Below are 20,197 nucleotides of genomic sequence, written 5' to 3' on the forward strand. Positions count from 1 at the left end.
CTCACCGCTTCATCGTCCTCGTCGTCACCAACTCCAGTGAAAGGTAAGCAAACAAAACCTACATCCCGCCATGGTTATGCTGTACCAATAAATGATAGTGAGACGTATTCCTATTTATCCAGCTGGGGATAGGGGGGAGGTCCTAAGTTATGAAGGGATGAATTATATATGAAACTATACCGTATTATAACTAACAATACAACATGCATCATCTTACGAAACACTTTTTACTGAATACTGTCATGGTGTGATTGTTACTGACTTACCCCTTAAGGTTCTTCATTATATATCCAGTAGCAAAGTTATCTATAACATGGCCACACTAACTCCCTTACGCCACGCACCAGCCAGAGGTCGGTAGTGGTGGGTGGCGAGTCCCTGATCCAGGCGGTGTACACAGCCCTGAACCTGCCTGGCCTTCGGCCATGCCTGCAGAGCCCCAGCGAACCATCCCTAGCCTTCATCAAGTACGACGTGGCCAAGACCAAAGGCAAGCGAAAGGAGAGGCGGGGAGCCCAACCCACCATCCTCAACGGGGGACAGATTAGGGTGGGCATGGTGCTGGTGAGTTTTGACTACCTCCTCATTATGCAAAAAAGATTGTATCCTCTCACTATTTACATTTCACAGGGTATAAGGTGGGAATATATATTGCATGCGAAGGAACTTAATATCTGGCTTAAACTGACTAACCCTATCAAACACTAATATAAATAATCTGGGTAATTCGAATTTTTTATAGCTTTGCATATAAAATTAACTTGATATAATCACAAACCTTTGTAAACGAGAGAAAAATTAATTAGTAACAATGTCAATCTAAACAACACAAACACTGAAAACACAACGTCCATCTAAATGTTTCCATTAATTTTAATATTTGCTGCAGTTGTTTCACCTACAAATGTCATGAACTTATCTATTTTGTCACTTACGATACAGACTTAAAATATAATTACACTAAACAACTGTAGCATAACTGTTTTCTTTACCCGCATGCCTTTAATATTACTTCTCTTACATTTTTTTCCACTGTCTTCTGAGAAAAATCTGTAATATTCTTACTGTTCACACACCGTCGACACTGGAGTCCAATCCTTTCATTTACTGTAGTCGTCAACATTGGCGGCATTCCCCCAATCGCAACACTGACTGACTGACCAATATTCTCTCACTTTTCACTGTTAACCCCTTAACTGTAGCGTTCCGTAGTGAGGGGTTTAACCTAACAAACACACATCTCTATACAGACTGCTGCCAGCTACCTCTGTTTTGTATGGACACTTTCCAGCACTCTGTCACTAAATCCACGTGTTGTATTCCTCACGTTTTCTCTTTTGGTCAACACTACAGAGCACGACGAAACACAGGGTAACTAATGTATCTTAGAAATCACTTTTTACAACTCACAATAAGATTTTACCAGGAAAAATGGCACCAGAGATAGGGGCCGTAGTTTCTATACACTGTACATCACGTAAACTACATTAAATCGATAATATTTAATGTGTTTTAATTTCAGATATACCAAAAGACACAGATGCTGTACGCGGGTTTTCCCCTCGCCAGCTACGGGTGTATGAAGCAAGATTTTTTGGTCTTCATCTCAAAACACACCAAGTATGACTTTTGCCAGAGATTGCCCCTCCGTGACCAACCACCTCCTACACCTCCCGACGACGATCACTCTGAAGAACCTGAAGATACGTGACGCTATTCTCCCATCTCATTTTCCTCTTCTCGTGAAACTACAGTACAAGGACTTGGTAAAAATAAATGCTGAGTGGTATGAATCACTAGTTTATCCACCTTTTCGGCCTGATCTATAGGTCCCAACTCTTACCCTTTGTTTAAGCCGGATATATGTACCATCACGAGGCGCCCCAAGGCAATCCGTCAAGGTCAAATGTCAAGATCACAAGTGAAATATTACTTATTAAATTTGGTTGCGAGATTTAGACAGTATGTTAGGTAATGTCGCTGTAGTTTATAATGAAGGCTACATACGACCAATTGTTATGGTCATAATGTACCAATAACAACATAAGCTGCCACTCTGCATTACGGTGATAAGAAAACCTCTCAGATTATTGTTACCATCTTACCACCGAGGAAACATCCCGAGAGTCTAAGCTGAGTTAGGTGATGGTTGATCTTGAACTCGCGCTCAATCACAAAATAAAAGGAAATCTTGTAAATATAATGCCCAAGGGTGACTTCACATAACTCAATGATTCTGTGAGTTATATACAGTACAGAGAACATATCAGGTCCAAGGAACCATCATCGGTGTGCTAATACATTTCTCAGTAACAGGTGATGAGTTTCCGAGATATTTACGTAAAGAATCTCCATATCGATTATATCATGGGGCAATTTTTAGGTCATATTTTATTGGTTATGACTGTAGAAACTTTTCCTAGTGTAACAGTGCCTTCCACCTCAAACAGATAATGTTTATATCCTAATCCAAACTGCTGTAGATGTGCTTTGTGAGATAATATAGTTTCATATGAATACTCTCGGTTACCAGACTCCTTTTGTTTTTTAACGAGGCTTCAGTCAACTACATGAACTGAAGGATTTATAACTATCCTCATATAATCAACAAAGATTTATGTGATTGCTTCATGTATTTTACCCTTTGAAACACAGATTGCCAAACAGATAGGTTCACAATTACTAGTAACATTGTAGATTTATATACGGTGTTCTATGACCTATGGGCCGAGTGTAAGAAAGGGCCAATTACAATAAATAGCAATACAGTACAATATTTTTTTTTTTCGAGTGGGATCATAGTAGATTGTGCATCATCCAAATGGGACTGAAGTAATAGGCACTTGATTATTTCTGCGTGTAATGGTGTTAAGAGACATTCTACATCTCTTATAACTCCCAGATGTTTACCAGTAACCTGATAATAATCGTTACAATATCTGATGTCAGCCACGGCACATGGGATACATAACTGATGATATTAGTTACATCACTGACACCTTCAACAAACCTCACTGATAGCATTACCTTACCTCAAACACATCTACGTAATTGCCATCGGCCCTTTGTGTACTATGGCCCGGATACTGATGTCTATTTAATGTTTTTACTATTGCTTGTTCTTCCAGTACTGTTAAGGTTGTTATTTCCATGAAGATAATATCCTTGTATATATATATAAGAATACTGTACCTATATACAGAAAATTGCCAGCTCTTCCTCTTTTGCCAAATGATATAAATTCACCAAATATGGTTTTCAATGCTTTAGATTTATTGTCCTAAATAGATTCCTTTTCGTCTAAACATGGTGAAATGTTTACGATTTCTATAATGTAATGTTCACTTACAGTTGGTTATCTATGTGAAAAATACCTCCTTGTGTGTGTGTGTGTGTGTGTGTGTGTGTTTAGTGGTGGAATAGAATATGTTATGTGGCTTCCTGAGTATATATGATAAGGACTCTTACAAACTTGGTCTTACATGACTCTTGAATAATTGCAGCTCTTAGTACATTTGGTAAAACGCCAAAGACAGGACGGATCAGTAAATTATATTATTATAGGAACAAACAGGTTAAGAATATTGGTTGTTTAACATCATTATACCTGCTTACGGTGATTCTACCAGTATGTATTGAACTTTGAAATAATTAGAAGAAAAAACAACTCATTATTGCCTTAATATATTGTGGCATTTTTTACGTATAGGAAAAGGTAATACAATTAAAGCGACATTAATTAAAAAAATTCCAAGTCCAATAATTATCAGATTGGTATTCGACTTTTATTTAATGATAATCAACAACAACTTTTATGGAATCTTATTTACCGTGTCTCTTCTATGTTGTTGTAAATTTAAACTTTATTCGATGTTATTGTTACTTATCTCTTGACAATACATCAGATATGTATCTCAAGAAATTCCAAATATATTATAATACACAATCTACCGAACTTTTAATTCCTCTTGGTCCTGCTTCTACCAGTCCTCCTCGTCTGTACCCAACTTTTAATTTTCATTCATCTCTCAGGTTTCTGCCTCACCTTGGCACCCCCTGACCCCCAATTTCATCCATTGACAAATTTACCATAACTTTCACAACCCATTTTTTTAACAATATATAATTTTTTTTTTTTTTTTTTCCTCTATCCAGTTTTTGTGTTTATCATTTCTCTTTTGTTAGCAGCTGTTTCAACTAGTTCCCATGCATGTTACAGTAGCTGGAGTTTTATTTCCCTTTTCTTCATTAACTTCAATTTATTATCATTGTATATTCCGTCTATATACAGTACAGTACTCTGATCACGTTTCTCTTTACTCCTGCCCAAAACAGGACCTTTATCATCTGTCTTTTGTAAGGTTCCACACCATCGTCTTTTTCTTTATTCCTGTATTTAATCCATCTGTATTTTTTTTTGTACTCACCCAGGTAAAAGGTTTTTTTTGTACTCACCCAGGTAAAGGTCGTTTTTAATGACCCACAATCAAGGCCTGGGGGCGAAAATATAATAATAATAATAATAATAATAATAATAATAATAATAATAATAATAATAATAATAATAATAATAATAATAATATTATTATTATTAATAATAATAATAATAATTATAATTATTATAATTATAATAATAATAATAATATTAATAATAATAATAAAAATATATACAAATAAGTAACAATTACAGTACTGTATAATAAAAAATAATAATAATAATAGTAATCAAATTAATAAAAATATATATAATAAAAATAATAAAGAGCCATAAATAAAAAAATAAAAAAGTCAAGAGTGATTAATGATATATGTATATGTATGTTGTGTTGTTAAAGTAAGAGAAACACTTGAGACCCTGCAATTGTGTGTAAATGAGGCAGAAAGTCAGATCAGCAACCTGGGACTTGGTCACAATTTTTGTGATGCCATATGGCATATCTTTTTTTTTTTTTAACAAAATCTCAAACCTTCCTGTATTCTTATTAATTCTTGTCGACAACTTTTTAAATATAATTAGTTAAACAAAAATCCATACCGTTTTCTTTACAGTGCAGTAGGTTCTGTCTGGTCAAGTTAAAGCCTGGACACCCACTCTGTCCCAATCTCATATTAGTACTTTGAATCACTCAATTGTGATACAGTGTGTTTGTTGTATCAATTTATATCCCTGCTTCTGTTTTCAGCTTTCTAAATTCCAGTAAGATATCCAACATTTTCCATTTTAACCTGTTAAGTTTTAGCCTCGCTGAACTCATTACAGTACTGGGGTATGGTCTGGCCCACGATCTGACCCTGGGAAGCCTACGGTAGGTCTTGGTTTGAAATACCGATTTTTTTTTCTTGAAATAAAACTGCGATCTATCTGATTCCTGCCAATAGTATTTTCATTATCCTGGAGATATGTCCACGTATAATGATACCTCGGGTAATGTTCAAACCATGTACAGTACATTTAATAATTATAATTTTTTTTTTAAATTAACCAACTTTCCTCCTCTTTAATATTCATTACCCAACCGATGTGCTCGTGGTCTCTTCCCGACCATTGCATTAAAATGGTCCATTATAATTAAACATCCATTGAATGGCTAAACTTAAAAGATCTCACACTACTGCTGTTTGGACCTGTCTTACTTATCTCACGTAACCTCAATGTTCCACTGCAACCATTTCCTCTCCCTTCAAACATAGAGCATGCACACTTCCCGCCTTCATAATGATGCCCTCACATTATAAGTTCCTAGTTTGAGTTTATGCCCTCTCATTCTTAAACTTTTCAGAAGTCTTTTATGTCCAAGGCTTGGTTTAGCTCAGAGAACTACCTGTTAGCTCCTAGTACATGCCTCAAGCGGGAGTTTAAGGTGGGCTATATATCTATCACCTCTCTATTTTACTGCAGGTTAAGCAATACAATATTGTTCATCGTGATTTAGAAATTCTGGCATATTTTTCTCACTATTTTTTTCCCTCACTTCAGTCAACTTTTGCTAGTCTATGAGCCAAAAATTTTCGGTCAGTTCCTCCACCAAGAAGAAAATGGAAAAGGACCTTTGTTAACTTAATAAAAGTAAAGAAAAACAAAACTAGACAGACTAAATATGGAAGAGGTAACTCGAGTCTTCGTTACATGTTAAATTATATGAATTAGCTAACTACCCTCACTCTTCAGTGGCCTAGCTTACTGAAAATGAAATACTGTACTAAAATTCTAGATGGTGATACTAGAAAGGGGTTATTCTAAAATAAATGGCAATGATACAATTTTCCAGCAATTGTAAATCTGAAGGACAGTGCGAATGAGTTTGGTGGGTCAGTGGACGAGACGAGTTGCTTCACACAGCTTTAATAAGTATAAATTAAATAGTACTGTATAACTGGTGGTGTTATTTCTTGGTGGTCTATAGTATTCCCGACAAAGGAGCATCGGTCAGTAAATAAAAATATGGTTATGGAGTGAAAGTGAATTTTAACAATATCGTTTATTTAGAAGATGCCTAGCTCTTTGTCTTGTTGTGGGTCACGGGTGTCAGATTAATAATCATTTTAGCAAACATATGGTGATGGTAGACACTTGAATTACATTCTAGTAAATATATACAACCAAAACACAGTATGGTTGCTAACTTAAATTTATTAGTTATTATAATGAAAAAATATGAGAATATTAGGTATAAAATACTTAGATAAAAAATCTAGGTTTACATAACCTGAAGAGGCTATTCCAGCTCAAGTGAGGAGAGGGGGAGAAAGGGCTAAGGTATACAGTATAAAAGTCCTTGGATAATTACAGTACTGTATTGTACCGATACTGTAAGTCATACACGGGTCTAGAAAATACGTTTCTTTTTTCATGCTTATCATGTTCTCTATTACAATTTTACTCTAATTAATTTCCTGTTAATTACCATGCTCTTTATTACCATCTCTAGTTAAGGTCCAAAACAATCAAATTTAACCTAACCAAGACCTAGATGACCAATTCTACAGGAGCGGAACACAAACTACAAAATCATAAACATTTAGGAATCACCCAAACAAATCTTACATAACTACTCAGGAAACAGATCAGCTCTCAAAGAAGCAGAAACCATCTAACAAAAACCTAGATAACCATGGCACAAGTTATTAAAGCCTAATTAATCAAGACTCAAACCAGAATAAATCCCAACAAATTCCTGTTAATCTACAGTAGCTCATACTACTCTAGTTTTCGATTAAGAGTAACACTATTGGACGTACAAATTATTTCCTAGGATTCATGTCGTCCCAATATTACAGCGCTGGAAACATTAATCCAAGAGAAAAAATATTGAAATATTTTGGTCCCAGATTGTCAAGGTGTAAATAATAACGATTTTATAAATTTTGGGCCTGAAGTAATCAAGGACATGGTAATAAGAACTGCTGATACTGTACATATTCTGAAACTATTGAGATTTATGTGGTAGGTCCTAGGGGTTAACGGTATAAAACTTGATGTGGCTTCAGACTACAGTATTGAAAAAATAAAGAAAATAAATCCAAGAATCTTTTTAGTCACAATATTTATGGCCATATGAAATGAGCCAAACAGAAATTATACTTTATCTGGAGAAGAATAACTAATTTATATTATTTCAACCAAACAAAAAGTTTGCATTTCATTTATTGCTATTTTTTTTATCTTATGTTGTCAGTTATCCATAACCATTTAAGATTTAGATAAGAACAAACAATTGACCTTAACACTGGGAAACATAAAAATGGAAAAAATATTGTAAAATGACACTGTTCATTTGTGAGACCCAACCAATTTTTTTTTTTTTCAGTTTCACAGTGACAGGATTTTTGTGCAGTATCAAATATGCTTGGGTCAGTCGGTACAAAAACAGTTATTAAGATCTATATATCTTGGGAGAAAAATAAAGGAACTCAAAACCTGTTTGCCCTTGTCTCATGAGTGATGCCATTTCTAAGTGTCCAAGGCAGCTGAAACACTTCAAATATCCTCAAGTCATTAAGACAAAATTTTATTACAAATAAAATCCACCATGACATCATGAGATTAAATGAACATCTTTTACATGAGGAAGTTAGCTTGATAAGACACTCAGATAAGTTGATAAGTACAGGCAAAGATCATATATATAAAAGATGGACTGTACAACTCAGGAGAAAACATTAAGCAAGTTTGTCCTGGATTTGCCTTCTGGTTACAGAGTTGAAAGCCTCTGTTGACGTCATTCCAGGTGGCTTTTCAACAAACCTGTCTGATATATATGTACAAGGATGTTGACCGAATACCAGTGCATAATTTCATGCACTAATCACCATAACTAAACGAATATAAATTTCACTTTAATTACAAACATCTGTTCAAACCTAATGTTACTATAATTCCTTAAAATTTAACAGCAGTTTTATTTCCAAAACATTACTTTATTTATAAAAATACAACCAAAGTATTCGGATACGGATGACAACATGTTTTATAACATAACATCTAAATGCAACAAGCCATTTGCCAATTGGTTGGACTGTGCTAAAGTCAATTCTACTCAAAGGCGGTTCCACTTCGGTATATGATCTTTGGTACAGGGTACACTACAGTTAACATATCTTGTCATTTGCTTATGACTAAGTGCTAACAGATTCACTTTACAAGCTCTAATTCATAATACTGTACTTATCGAACAGATATACCTTGCCCTACTAAGTGGCAACAATGAAGCAGGGACCCTTTGTGCTGAAGGAGGATGTGTGCACGACGAAGGGGTACAGGAGTCCTCCTCTTATACTGTACTAGTGTGATAAAACACTCCTAATAATTGATCTAGTGTTAAGCATTTTCACTTTTAATTAATTACAAAAAGATGTTGCAATTATTACCGGTTCATATTTTCACCTTTAATGGGTGCTGACTGCAACATACAGTATTTGCTTTTAAGTAGGTTGCTCTATAGCAGGGTCACACTGTATATAAAAAAATATCACAGAAATGAAATGAACATGTGCTAACTTACTTCAGGAATAATACATCACATATATTTTGTAAGGAGTTTATAATGAGGCAAGGATTCCCCATCCTTTGCTCTGCAGGAATATAATGAGGCAAGGGTATTCGATCCTGTACTGTACAGGAAGGAAATGAGGCAAGGGAAATGACTTCCAATGAGACAAGAGTCCCTCTCAGAAGGGCACAGGTTTGTGAAATGCACCATTATTGAGCCCTCTGACATACATCATATTATGGAGGACTCAACTGATGCATCTGTTGTAAATCAGTTTTTACATTTTACTGACACGTCTACTACATCACCAAAAATTACATAGTAAAAATACTATATTAATATTGTCTCAAAAATTCAGTTGCATTCCAGACTCCAGCACAATAAATTGAAAGCACAGTAGCATAGGTATAATATACCATCTTATACAAAAGAAAATCGTAATGCATTGTACAATGCAAAGAGAAGTTCAGAGCTGAAGTGAAATAGGCTTTCAGTGATTCTGTTAAGTGTGTATTAGAAGTGTCCAACCCTCCTCAAGTATACGAGTAGCCTAATCAATTAGTCCACAACTTATCATTGTGACACCACAAATGTAAAATTCACTTGAGGTTTTAAAAAAGTTCTCTCATCTTCATTAAGCATGAGCATTTTCCTATCAACAAAAACATATTCTTGTCCACACGACACCGTATAAAACTCCCTCTGGCAGGGTACCTCAGCATCATCCTTAGTCCACCTTACCATCATAAAAAGAAAATACCGGTAAATGTACATGGCTGGGTTTAACATACATTAGAATTCATTCAAACAAGAAATAGATTTTAAATTCTGTACATAATAAAAATATCTTCATATTCTTCTAATACAACAAATTTAACCCATTATCAATATTATTTTTAATAAAACAACTGAACTCCTATTGTACATAACACTATGATCCTGGTGAACCACAACATAGGTCGCCTGATGCCGTGTACTCGTAGTATTAAAATAAAGCAACAGACACGTCCATTAATAAAAACCTGATTTGTAATTATTAAAGCCATTAACAGATGACGTCTTTGTACTGACTGTCAATAGGTTTAGTTCTTATTTTAACAGGTTCACAGTGCAAATACCAGTACCCGCCTATTTCAAGCAGATTATTTTTGGAACTGTATCCCTCCCTGGGTTGGATCGGACCACCCATGTCTCCTCCGTATAGTATAGTATATGTATACATATTCCCTGAAAATAATATAATATAAATGATTTTACCCTTTATATTATTATACAAAAAAAGAGATTATATTCAGCACACATAAATCACGTGAAAATGGGAACTCTCACACCTTAAATGTCTATACTCTTATGCATCACCATGGTAGCATGCAGTGCCGTCTTATTGTGAATACTAGAACACGATTACAGTAAGTGGCAATATTTCCAGACAGTATTGCTCATATCGTCATAGTGTGTATGACTATCCCGGGTATTCATGAGAGCTTGAAACTTCTGCGTATGGGACATGAGCCACACGACCCAATCATAGTAATTCACACTACGACACACCGGTAATTCTTGTTGGACTCTCGAATCTTCGCTTGATCTTACAACACGACCTTACCAACTATACTATGTGGAAATGTATCAATTACTTAAGTATTTATTGAAGATTATGTATGCATCAACATGCAGTGAATGAAAAAAGTAGACTGTCAGCTGTAAATTAACGGAAGTTACACATATCAAATATGCCATAAATTAACCAATAGTGTTAACGGCGATCTTTATAGTAATTGCTGAGTGAATGGAGATGGAAATTTTAATGTGTAGTTAAAAGTGAGAGGAGCTATGCTGCAAGTCTTCTCTTATATGTGTTGCTAAGTAGACATTCATTTGTGCACTTTAAATGCTGTCAGTAAGCAGTCATATGTTTCTTAATATCTAATGAGGCAAATATGAATTAACAAACAGTACCTGTCTATACAAGCATGTAAACAACGTAATTTAGTGTGCTGAAACATTAAAGCTATACTGTTACACTCGACTCCATTTCCTAAAAATTGGGAATGTACTTATATATAATTTTGTAATGATATACTGGAAACACGCTGAACACATCCCTCAGGCTCACCTCTCACATTTATTCACAATTGTGTATTATTATCACATGTTACTTTATCTGTTGTAATAATGGGTAACCTCCATTGAATTTGTGATTAATTATAATTAGTGAATACCTGATGGATGGCTAATCTTGATAAGGGAAATAAATTTCTACCATATTCTTATAAGCAGATTTAAGAAAACATTTTAGTACGCCCATGTCAAAGTTCACATTCGATCACCAAGAGTATGAGAAAAAATAAATTGCTTTTGTTTAACCCTCCTTATGTAATTATAGTCATATTGCATTGTTACGAAGATGCAAAAGTGCCGACAAAATAATCAAAATAAACCGTAATAATCTCATTACAATAATAACAATAGCATTGCTAATAACATTAAAAACAAATGGCATTAAAAACAATGAAAATATTTTTAAAAATATATTATTAGCCTCAACATTTGAGATTAACACTAAGGTAGAACTGGTATACAAACACACATTTGCCAGCTCTTCACCATCCTTCCTCCCAAACCTATATAGATAAATGCTCTGCTACGCTACAAACGCAGGGAATTCTAGACTACTGTGACCACTCTCATGCCTTATAATTTTAATTAAGTGATAAACCAAATGAAATTATTTTAAAAACTATTGAGTTAGGTTTTTCTTTTGGATGCCACAATGTCTGTCTCAAATATTAAATGACTGGGAAGTGTGTGTGGTCTAGTAATTAACGTACGAACTTCTGAATCGGTTACAGGATGCTTGAAGTTAATGGGCCTTGAACTGTAAGCGTGTGTATGTTCGCCTCCGCCCATCAACACTGTCCACCACCAACACCTGTACCAACAATCTTTATTTCTGTTCTACGCGAAGGATGTGACGAGTAGGCAACAACACCTCTTGATTCCTTATTATTTAATCGTCTCAGTGGTTCGTCTCGACACCTTCTCGCATACTATGGTCAAATTAGCAAGGGAGTTTCTGGGGAGAGACAGATGTATATAGCATATCTTATATACATATCTTATATCATGAAGTTTATATGTGATAACTTTGATATATAATGGAGAAGAAATTTAACTAACTGGTAAGGTATTTGGTAATTTTCTTTTACCATTGTAGCTTCTCGTCCCCTGTACAGTTTGCAAGAAATCGCTATATGCTTGGTGCTCAAAGATTCGATTTTAAGTTTTTCTGCATCAGTGGTCGTAAACACATGTGACAAAATTTAAGGAATGAATAATGCACGCATACGAGACAATACTGTGCTGTCTACAATTTATAAATTTAGCAGCCAGTGAAACGTGTACTGACTACATATTGTAATACATATTTGACAGTCTAAAACCCCTTCCATCCCATACATTCATCTAAATCTTTTAAAAGCAGTGCTTGTGTTACCATTAACATTTAAACACCACCTATAGGCTTATTTACACGGAGAAATTATGATTAAAACTAAAAACAAAGTTTCTTTCATTGTCATAAATCTACTTGAGGTACACTGATTGCATTCTGTCATTCCGTCTTCATTTACCTTAATATTAATTGCTGCTTCTGTGTCCGTTCTTCACGTTCTTACATTTCCGTATCTTCCTTCTTATTTATTTCCTTATCTACATTTTGGGGACAGTCTATCTCCCTCTTAGACAATTTAACATCCATTGAGATCACTTTCTATACATGTTAGTGCTCTTTACTCCCAGCTTTTAAAAGTGAGATTACAGGTGCAGGTCAATGATGGTAGGTGTGGAAAGCTGAGCAGGACACAGGTGTAGGTATCAGGGAGGGAGGGGGGGGACACACACGGGTGAACGTGAAGGTGTCTTAGCAACACGCCCACAGTTTCAAGGCTCAGCAGGACGCACAGGCTGAAGCTCCATTTTCGCCCTTCTGGTCCGCTTCCAACTTGACATTTTCGTTCTGCCGTTCTCGCTCCTCGAACAAACTCGCCTGTCGAGAGAAGCCTATTTAGTTCTAAAGTTTTCCTGCTTAGCATTAACCAGAAGGGGGACTAGCATACCCTCCTGTCACCAACGTCATTACCAAAGAAGAGTTGTTAATGTCGCAAAAAGTATCGCGATATTGGTAAATATAATTGCAAACATTTATACTAAATAGAGTATTAGAATACAGTATTAAGTTCATTATAATATTATGTTCCTGTAATAGCTATTCGGACGAAAAAAACCAATGTGCTTATATTAAGTGTACAGCTCGAATGAGTAATAAGAAAGGAATCATATTAGCGGGAGGTGAAATTCCTATCTTCTAAAGTTCTAATGACTTGTTTAATTACCATGTTTAATAAGACAGTACAGTACTTCGTAATGAAATAATAAGTTTACCAAATACAATCAATTATGGCAATAGAGATGGTGGAAAGAAGCCAAGGAGACAGCAGGAGCTGTTTATTGCTCTAACGTTTTGACAGCACAGGGTCATATAATTTATAGCTTACCAGATAAATCAATTTTAGGCCCAAGACATTTTCCTGCGAATTTAGCCGTCACACCTTCATCATCCCTCGGGCGATGGAGACTATCCGTTGACTTCCCAACCACTAGTTCTAGTAACTTCTATGAACCGAGAATAAGTCCATTTAAGTTTATACCAAGACTTAATAAAAGCATGAACGTCCCAACAACTATTGAAGCCACCATGGCGTAAAGTCAACACCAGCCCAGTGGTCCAAAATTATATTTCACCATCCGAGCTAAAAAAAACACACATGCAGTGTTATATTTCAGGGTAGGGCTGCCTAAACCTGCCTGTGTGTTGTCACTGGTGTTAATACACAGGTACAGTTCAGTTGGGACAATGTTTTGGCCACATCTTATGGTGGTGTAAGAGAACACTGGAGTTATACCATGTATTATTGAGACAGGATGCAACGTCGGCCGTTCATTTTTTTTGTTTTACGGGTATTAGCCCACCCGGGCACAGGTCACTGACCCACAGCGGGGCCTGGGGGGCGAAAATGTAGTCGTAATAATAATAATAATAATAATAATAATAATAATAATAATAATAATAATAATAATAATAATTATTATTATTAATTCATAGTAAATAAATTGTAATATAAAAAACTCAATTCAAAATATAATAATAATAATAATAATAATAATAATAATAATAATAAAGAACCATAAAGAAATACAAAATTAAAAAAATGACCAATAGTGAGAAACAATACAGTACTGTATATGTATGTTGTGTTGTCAAAAGTAAGAGAAACAATTGAGACCCTGCAATTGTATGCAAATGAGGCAGAAAGTCAGATCAGCAACCTGGGACTTGGTCACAATTTTTGTGATGCCAAAAACCAATATTCCAAAATTCCTGACAGTTAATATTATTTTAGTATTAAGACTTATTATTTTGCTTGTTAATCTTGTATTACATGATTTATCATTCTTAAAATGAACCAAACTAACTTACCTAACTTAACCTAAATCAAAGAATAATGTTACGGTGAAGCTCATGTTTCAATAGGCTGAGTTAGGTAGGTTAGTTTGGGTCATTTTATATAATGTAGCAGCATCTGGTTCTTCGACAAGTTCCCAGTCTCGCCCGTTAAATACAAGAGTACATTTTGCTTCTTAATAACCCATTCAGAGCGCACCTTTGCCAAAAACTTTCCATCGCCCAATCTACAGTATGATGAGATTTGCTAACTTAGGTCACAATGGAAATGCTAGCAGCTCGGGTTGTTAAGCTGTTCTATACGGAGTACAGTAGTTCATCTATAGGCTGAAGCACCACGAGCCGCTTCCAGGCCCTCTTATACTGTAGGTCATTACGAGGTGCCACACGCCCAGCATGGAAAATTTTACATTCAGACACGTTACCGGATGCTTGTAGCAATTTGGCAAAGTCATCAGTGGAATTGCTTGTTAATGCCTTAAATTACACTCCATTATAACATTCTTTCACCGAGTATATATTTTTTTTTAACCCAGGAAGTGTTGGACGGTTGTTTATCACAGTATTTTAGAGGCGACAGTTCCTATTACCTAATAGAATCTGACCTAACCAACCAAAGAAACCGACCTAACATTACCTAACTTCCTAGCCGGGGGGATCCGCCCCATATTAAACGAAGTACTTATTTTGATATCTGGTACTAATTAAAGCAGCTTTTTGAAGCGTCATGGTGTAATTTTTGCGTTTTTTGTGGACGTGGTGGTGGGCTCGGACCAAGCGGGTCGGTTGTAACCAAGGTCAATGTAGAGACCTATGTTCACAATGTCAAACGCTGTAACACTCGAACTACGGCCGACACACTACGACAGGTTCCAATGTTGTACTCACCTATTTCCAGGTCCTGTTCTTGGATCCACCAGAGCGCGGGAAAAATATAAGATCTGTGCTCCAGGAATTATGTTCTGACGTACACAGTACACACGTGACCAACATGGCTTACTGTTGGAAGCTTTCTTTTAACCTTGAACATTGCTTCTTGTTTCGTCAATGCCCTTATCATCAACAAATGTTAAATGGGTTATCTAACGCTAGGGATTCATTCATTATATTCACTGTATTCGCTATATATAAATCTCCAACAATATCCCCGAATAAAACTTTCGATTGCATTGCCACATCACGAACGCACATGCTTCCCTCACGCACCTTCCGAGAACACTGTGACCGAGAGCCAAGACCATAAAGAAAGAGATCAAATGTGGCAACACATAGCAGCTTTGTGATTGGTTGAAACCTTTCACCCAGCAGAAAACTACCCAACTATCTACCGGTAATTTGTACAATACTTTCTAATGGTTATCTCATCCCCCGCCTCTCATTACTCTAGTTTGTCGAAAAAAAATTCATTATATAACCTAGCAACACTTCTTGGGTTTACGATATAAATAAAATCTTCTAAAAAGTAATTAGTAAAGTGATTTATCAAAATAACTTTTTTTTTTTACTATGCTTAAATAAAAAATAATTGTAATCGATTTTTTTATATTTAGATGTACATAACTAGTCAATACTATATTAAGTTACATCAGAGGCAATAACAAACAAGAGGGTGGGGACAGCCTACAAGTCATTGTTGGCTTGAGTTACGGTGAGGGATCTTTTCCGTTTGTGCCTATTGTTGGTCTGCATTTATCCCTGAACATGGGTGATACAGTGTCCTAGTGTGAGGTAAGAGCTTTTTATTACCCTGACACAAGGCAACACCAACTTGGTCACTCAGATTATTATACTGTAGGTATTCATAACATTTCTATTTCACGGTATAAGAAAGTTTTTAGTGGGGAGAACAAACCTTGACACCGTGAGGGGCAAAATTTTAACATACTGTATACAGCATAGTGGGTACAAAACAGGGAGGTACTACCGCCTAGGAAGATATTGGAGGCATAATGTGTTGTCTAATGGTAGACCCTGCTGCCATATGGCATCACGAAAATTGTGACCAAGTCCCAGGTTGCTGATCTGACTTTCTGCCTCATTTAGACACAATTGCAGGGTCTCAATTGTTTCTCTTACTATTGACAACACAACATACATATATTGTTTCTCACTTTTTATTTTATTTTCATTTTTGTATTTCTTTATCATTACAGTCTTGTTATTATTATTTTATAATTTTGTATTTTTTATTATAAATTCTACTTACTATGAATTAGTATTAGTATTATTAGTATTATTATTATTACATTTTCGCCCCCCAGGCCCCGATGTGGGTCAGTGATCTGTGCCCGGGTGGGCTAATACCCGTAAAAAAAATAAAAAAATAAAATAAAAAATAAAAAAATAAACTTTATAGGCTTCCTTGGCACGCTCCCTGGCAGCTTAGAACGTCACTTGACAGGCTATATCTTTCTTAAGCAGTCACAGCGTCGTATGTGTGTGTGTTCCTTACCCATGTCCACAGTTTTGAAGATAGAGAACTGATATTTAGTAGGGAGCTGCGGGTGGGTATCCTAGGCCCCGAGGAATGGTCGTGCACTAGCCCTACCCTCCATCCGGGCGAATCAGGGAAAATTAACGAGTAAGTTATAGAAAGAATGTTGTTCCTGGTGCTAAACTGGTAACCGTTAAGGACATTTGTTACGTAGACAACTGTGAAAGAGAATTAAATGTGTGGAAGGAAAGAAAAAAAGATCACGAGAGCTTAAATACAGAATAAATACAAGTAAAAGATAATTTCATGATTTGTATGAATAAATATCATATAATTATAATTGATATTAAACAATCAGCCTTATATTACATACATTTTACACCAAAACTAACATCCTGAAACAGTGGATAATGAATTACATGAAAACAATCAAGAGACAACGTTAGAGAAGCTCATAAGATAAAAAATGTTGAGTAAGAGGTTAATAAACATACCCGTCTTTGCCTCAAGTCTCTTATGAGCCGAGCTAGTGTGAGGAAGGTGTCCTGAACCATCACGTCTCCCCGACAGGACACCTCGAACAATGGCATATCAAAGCTCTCCGCCAACTGTAACGGTTACGAACTCAAAATCATATTTTTCTTTAATAACATTGCTAAGACAGTAAAGTTAATTGCGAGCCTTAATTGTAAACCTTAATTGTGAATATTAATTGTAAATATTAATTGTAAACCTTAATTGTAAACGGTAATTGTATTCATATTGATTTTGCAGGAGTCAAGGAAAACAAAAATATTCACTCTAGTCTTGTGGAGCATTTAGCCACAGTTTTCCAAAATGTTCATATATTTAAAAACACATTGATGGGAAGGGGGTAATGACGGTGTGGTAGAGGAGTGTGGTGGTAGAGGTGTGGCTGGGGTGGCAGTGTGATGGTAAAGGTGTGGCTGGATTGGGAGTGTGGTCGTAGAGGTTGTGTCTGGGATTGTAGTGGTAATAGAGGTGTGGCTGGGGCGGTAGAGGTGTGGCTGGGGTGGTAGAGGTGTGGCTGGGGTGGTAGAGGTGTAACAGAGCCAAACATACCCACCTTCTGCCCTCTCTCCTTATCAACGGCCCGCTGCTGATTGTTCACCTCACACTTGTTACCTGCCAACACCTTCACCACCTCTGGCGACGCATTCTATAACAAGCCTTTTATTTACAAACAACAACACAAATAGAAGGAAGATATGAGATTAAATAACATCAATAAGAGAACTCTGACATAAAAACTAATAGAAAAAATATCACAGCGTTGAAATTAGAAAAAATAACTTGAAATTCTACCAGTTATCAAAAATTATGTTAAGGTTATTTTTTTATTATCAATTGGTGAAATGATTAAAGCAGCAGATACTCACCTCTTCAATATTTCTCAGCCAATAGGAGAGGTGGTTGAAGGAGTCGAGGTTGGTAACATCATAAACAAGAACAATACCCTGGGCACCACGGTAGTAAGCGGTGGTGAGCGTCCTGAACCGTTCCTCCCCCGCTGTGTCCCTGATTCAAAACCGTGTAGAGTCAGTGGTCGTTTGAGAACAATATACTCGACACAACACATCATCTTAACTTCAGTTCTTCTCCTGCCGTCGTGTCCACTACAAGTAAAAACTCTCGTCTATGATAAAATATACCTTGGTAATACAGAAGTTTTGATGAAATAATTTGTAATATAATAAACTGCTAACATCGAATTATCTATTAATCTTATATTTCCTGGGAAGACGAAACTTTTTTTTGTCACATTATGATTTTCTTGAGGTTTGTGAGTTCGTTTATCTGTCTGTTTCTTATCATATAAACAGGTGTTCTAAACGTCTCTGTACTCCTCCTTCAGTAGCTGGATCGATTTATTGAAGCCTAAGAGTCTCGTTCCCCTGAGGCCAAGTTATAACACTTCGGGTGTCTGGTGTGGGAAGATGAGAAGGGGGAGGAGGGGTGAGGAAACGTGGGGGGGGGAGAGGGGGGAGGATGAGGAGAGGGAGGAGGAGGAGGAGAGGGAGGAAGGGAGGAGGGGAGGAGGAGAAGGAGGGGAGGAGGAGAAGGAGGGGAGGAGGGGGAAGAGGAGAAGGGTAGTTGAATGAGGGTGCGCCAAATCCGTAGACTTGCTATTGATAAGGAGGAAGAGGAGAGGTAAGACGAAAAGGGGAAGAAGAGGAGGGGAAGAAGAAGAGGGGAGAAGGAAGAGGTGGAGAAGGAAGAGGAGGTAGAGAAGGATGGTAAACAGACTTAATGTTTTATTTTTTATTACATGACATAAGTTTTGTTTATCATTATATCCTATTGATTTTGTTGAGACTTTTTAACATCCGGGTTTCCTTCCTCCAACTCTCACCTAGATCAGACTACCGACCAGTGGTGTAGAGAGAAAGGTGAACGTCCATAACTCATGAAGGTAACCCAGGTATAGTGTTGACCAGTGACGCCCCCTCTTACCTGTGTGTGTGTGTGGTGTAGACCTGGAGACTAACCGATCCAAACAGTAACCACATATACAAGAACATTTAACACCACTGAACGATAATAAAAAAAATCCACCCTCATAACATTCGTCTTTTTCTTAATCTTTTATTCATTTTTTTTTAATACAACGTCTATGACTATTTTAATTCGGTCTTGTGGTCTCTTCATAAATCTAACCAAAGGACTGAGAGAGATTTGCACAGCGGGGAGGTAATTAGCGTATTTAGACTACTGCTGGTGTTGGTGGCCCTGGAGGTTGGTTTAAGACGCCCTAACGAAGGAGGAAAGGGAGAGAGAGGAAAGGGAGAGAGAGGAAAGGGAGAGGAGTGGGAGAGGAACGGGAGAGAGGAGGGGGAGAGGAGGGGGAGAGGAACGGGAGAGAGGAGGGGAAGGGAGGGAGAGAGAGGGGAGAGGAGAGGAGTGGGAGAGGAACGGGAGAGAGGAACGGGAAAGAGGAACGGGAGAGAGGAGGGGAAGAGGAGAGAGAGAGGAAGTGAAGAGAATGACAACCACATCAGGAAGCAAAGTGGGGTTACGATCTGAAGGACTCAAAGCTAATGGGTCCAAGGATAGGAGGGGGAGGGGGAGGAGGGGAGGGTAGGCTGAGGAGATACAAGGGCCCCAAAAGGTTAAGAGGCCTCAAAGCTGATGGTCCCGGAAGGCCCCTCAAAAGATCAAGGGACCCCTAAACCTGAAGAACCCATTTAGGGGCCCAGGAGGACAAAAAGGGCCCCCAAGAGGTAACAA

The 20,197-nt window shown here is 36.8% G+C and overlaps 2 protein-coding genes across 2 annotated transcripts in view; one reads left to right on the forward strand and one right to left on the reverse strand.

Moving 5' to 3' along the window:
* Window positions 1-70: 70 nt before the first annotated feature.
* LOC121865638 lies at window positions 71-3,826 on the forward strand. Its single transcript, XM_042365162.1, has 3 exons — window positions 71-81; window positions 348-564; window positions 1,523-3,826. Exons 1-3 carry the CDS (start codon window positions 71-73, stop codon window positions 1,709-1,711), a joined length of 417 nt encoding a protein of 138 aa, XP_042221096.1. The 3' UTR covers window positions 1,712-3,826.
* Window positions 3,827-6,464: 2,638 nt separating this feature from the next.
* The window catches only part of LOC121865674 (ras-related protein Rab-8A-like), a 46,740-nt gene continuing 33,007 nt past the window's right edge, over window positions 6,465-20,197 (reverse strand). The window contains exons 3-6 of the mRNA XM_042365200.1: window positions 18,349-18,487; window positions 18,036-18,128; window positions 17,443-17,556; window positions 6,465-13,038 (exon numbers count right to left, since the gene is read on the reverse strand). Coding sequence (XP_042221134.1) covers window positions 12,940-13,038; window positions 17,443-17,556; window positions 18,036-18,128; window positions 18,349-18,487 — 445 coding nt within the window. The 3' untranslated portion in view covers window positions 6,465-12,939. The remainder of the gene's footprint in view (window positions 13,039-17,442; window positions 17,557-18,035; window positions 18,129-18,348; window positions 18,488-20,197) is intronic.

This window comes from Homarus americanus, unplaced genomic scaffold (genome assembly GCF_018991925.1).
Source record: "Homarus americanus isolate GMGI-L3 unplaced genomic scaffold, GMGI_Hamer_2.0 scaffold44651, whole genome shotgun sequence".
NCBI lineage: Eukaryota > Metazoa > Arthropoda > Malacostraca > Decapoda > Nephropidae > Homarus > Homarus americanus.